We start from the raw sequence: 2,695 nt of genomic DNA, 5'->3' as shown, positions 1-2,695 counted from the left end.
TCAAGATGGTGATGATGGGTTACATAGAAGTGTATTCAGGGCTCTCTTCATGTCCCTGTTCCTCAGGCTGTAGATGAAGGGGTTCATCATGGGAGTGACCACAGTATACAGAATGGAGGCGAGCACCCCTGCCCAAGAAGCCTGTGTCCATGTAGAACTGAGGTACACGCCTAGGCAGGTTCCGTAGAACAGAGAGACAACTGAGAGGTGAGAACCACAGGTGGAAAATGCTTTATATTTCCCTCCTGCTGTTGAAATCTGAAGGACAGATGTCACAATCTGAGAATAAGAGAAAATTATCCCAGCAAGGGGAAAAAAGCCCATGATACCGGTTACAATATACAACACGACATTGTTGATGAAGGTGTTGGAGCAGGCTAGCTTGAGGAGTTCAGGAAGCTCACAAAAATAGTGTGGGATTTCCACGACGGCACAGAATGACAGTCTCAGAGCAGTTAAACTCTCAGGCAGGGCTCCGAGAATGCTTATGAGCCATGCCAGGAGAAGTAGGTAGAAACAGAGCTTAGGGCTCATAAGGACCGTGTAGTGCAGAGGGTGACAGATGGCCACAAAGCGGTCATATGCCATCACAGTCAGAAGCAAATTGTCCAGAAGTCCAAAGACCGTGAAAAAGTACATCTGTGCGATGCAGCCCACGTAGGTGATGCGCTTCCTCTGTGTCTGGATGTTCAGCAGCATCTTCGGGACAGTGGTAGAGGTAAAGCAGATGTCAGAGAAGGAGAGGTTAGAGAGGAATAAATACATGGGCGTGTGCAGTTTAGGGTCAGAGACAATGGCCAGGATGATGAGCAGATTCCCAAAGATCGTCACCAAGTACAAAGACAGAAACAGTCCAAAAAGAGCAGACTGAATCTCTGGGTTCTCTGAAAGTCCCAACAGATAAAACTCTGGAATCCCTGTGTGATTTTCTGGTTCCATGTAAACGAGGTATCTGGAAAAGATAAGAAACAGGAAGACTGAACAACAGGGAACAAACATAGTAGATGTGTGTCTGCTTTAACTTGAACCCCATGCATTGGTGACATGGGGCATTTGCACAATGCTTGCTTCTCCTTAGAGGCTTGGGCTTCTAAGTTGAGCCATATTCTCCTGTGGGCCACCTCATGTGGGACTCCTAGTTGTAACACATGATTTAGTATTCAGAGCTGCCTTCAAATACTCTGCTACCTTAATTCCCAAGATCTCTTTTCAATTACTTTTCATCTCTCGTCTTTTAAAAATATACTCTTTGAAGATTTCCTATACATACACAATGTACTGTGGCCACCTCCACTCCTCATTTCTGCCTCCTCCTCCTGCCACATTCACCCAACAACCCCACCTCCAAACTCATACCCTCTTTTTTACAAAGCACAATGTGTTTTTTTCTTACTTCTTTTCTCTTAAAATAGGTAACTATTTTTTAAATTAAAATTGAACCATATTATTTCCCTCAACTCCCTTTTCTTCCTCCAACTCTTCCCAGGCCCCACTCAGATTCCTGGCTTCCTTTCTTTAATTGTTATTGCTATGTCTATATGCATACATATGCATGGACATACAGGTATAAACCACTAAGACCATTTAGTGCTACCCATATGTGCGTGGCTGTGGGTCATCCACTGAGGGTGGGTGGCACCTACCACTGGACACGCTCCTGGCGAAAAGCACTTCTTCCTCCCCCAGCAGCCATCGGTTGCCAATAGCCCGTCATAAGGGCTCAAGAGTTCCTCAGATTTTTGTGCTGGCATTTTGATCCACCTGAATTTATGCAGATCTCATGCCTGCTGTAGGCTCACACGTTACTTCATATTTAGAAGGCAAGAGCTGACAACACTCCTCCCCATCTCTCTTTCCTTGTTTCTGCCTTCTTTTCCACAGTGTCCCCTGAGCCTCGCCTTTCCACACACCCCTGAGTATGCAGGCTCCTGAGAGTGCAGGGCTGATAAAGATGTCTCATTTAGTACTGAGCACTCACAGTGCCCGCTTCCCAGCGTGTTGACCAGTCATGAGGTTATCCAGTCATGTGACCTGTCATGAATCTACGCTGACTGGTGCCCTCTGCAGAAAGGAACTCTTCTAACCAAGACTGAGAGCAGGTTAGGTCTGTGGATTAATTATTTAGAAGGCAGTTTGATGCCAGAACCATTTAGCAAAACAACAGTAGTAGGTTCTACCATAAGGCCTAAGACTTTCCATCCACGAACTCTTGACCATGTCTACAGTACCAGGCATGAAATTCCCATGTCACTATTGCAGGTACATCTTACCTGGAAGGTCAGTACTGTAGAATGCAGGGTCCGGTGATGGGCAAGACTCTGGATAACTTTTCTTTCCCAGCCAATTGCATAGCACCTTCCAGCATCATGGAATCTAGCCAGAAGGGAAGTGGTTTCCTGGAAGGGTTGAGATTGAGATCTACATATTCTGCAGCCAAAGAGCATGGTATCATTACTTTTAAATACCATAATAATAAAATTAATTAAAAGAAAAAGTTTAAAGTTATACTTAAATATATTTTTAATTGGTTATGAGAAGGTCATTTAAAAACAGAGAAGTCGACCAATGGAATCGTATAGAAGACCCGAATTTTAACCCACAAACCTATGAACACCTCATCTTTGATAAAGGAGCCAAAAGTATACAATGGAAGAAAGAAAGCATCTTCAACAAATGGTGCTGGCATAACTGGATG

The 2,695-nt window shown here is 44.4% G+C and overlaps 1 protein-coding gene across 1 annotated transcript; it reads right to left on the bottom strand.

Moving 5' to 3' along the window:
• On the bottom strand, window positions 1–2,332 carry LOC102002892 (olfactory receptor 7C1-like). The gene is made up of 2 exons (XM_005367008.2): window positions 2,271–2,332; window positions 1–952 (listed from the first exon to the last, which is right to left on the bottom strand). The coding sequence occupies exon 2, from the start codon at window positions 937–939 to the stop codon at window positions 1–3; it is 939 nt and encodes a 312-aa protein (XP_005367065.1). The 5' UTR covers window positions 940–952; window positions 2,271–2,332.
• Between the last annotated feature and the right edge of the window lie 363 nt (window positions 2,333–2,695).

Source organism: Microtus ochrogaster, unplaced genomic scaffold (assembly GCF_000317375.1).
Source record: "Microtus ochrogaster isolate Prairie Vole_2 unplaced genomic scaffold, MicOch1.0 UNK15, whole genome shotgun sequence".
Lineage (NCBI taxonomy): Eukaryota > Metazoa > Chordata > Mammalia > Rodentia > Cricetidae > Microtus > Microtus ochrogaster.
The sequence above is the reverse complement of the archived record's forward strand: the minus strand, read 5'-3'. Positions and strand labels throughout refer to the sequence as shown.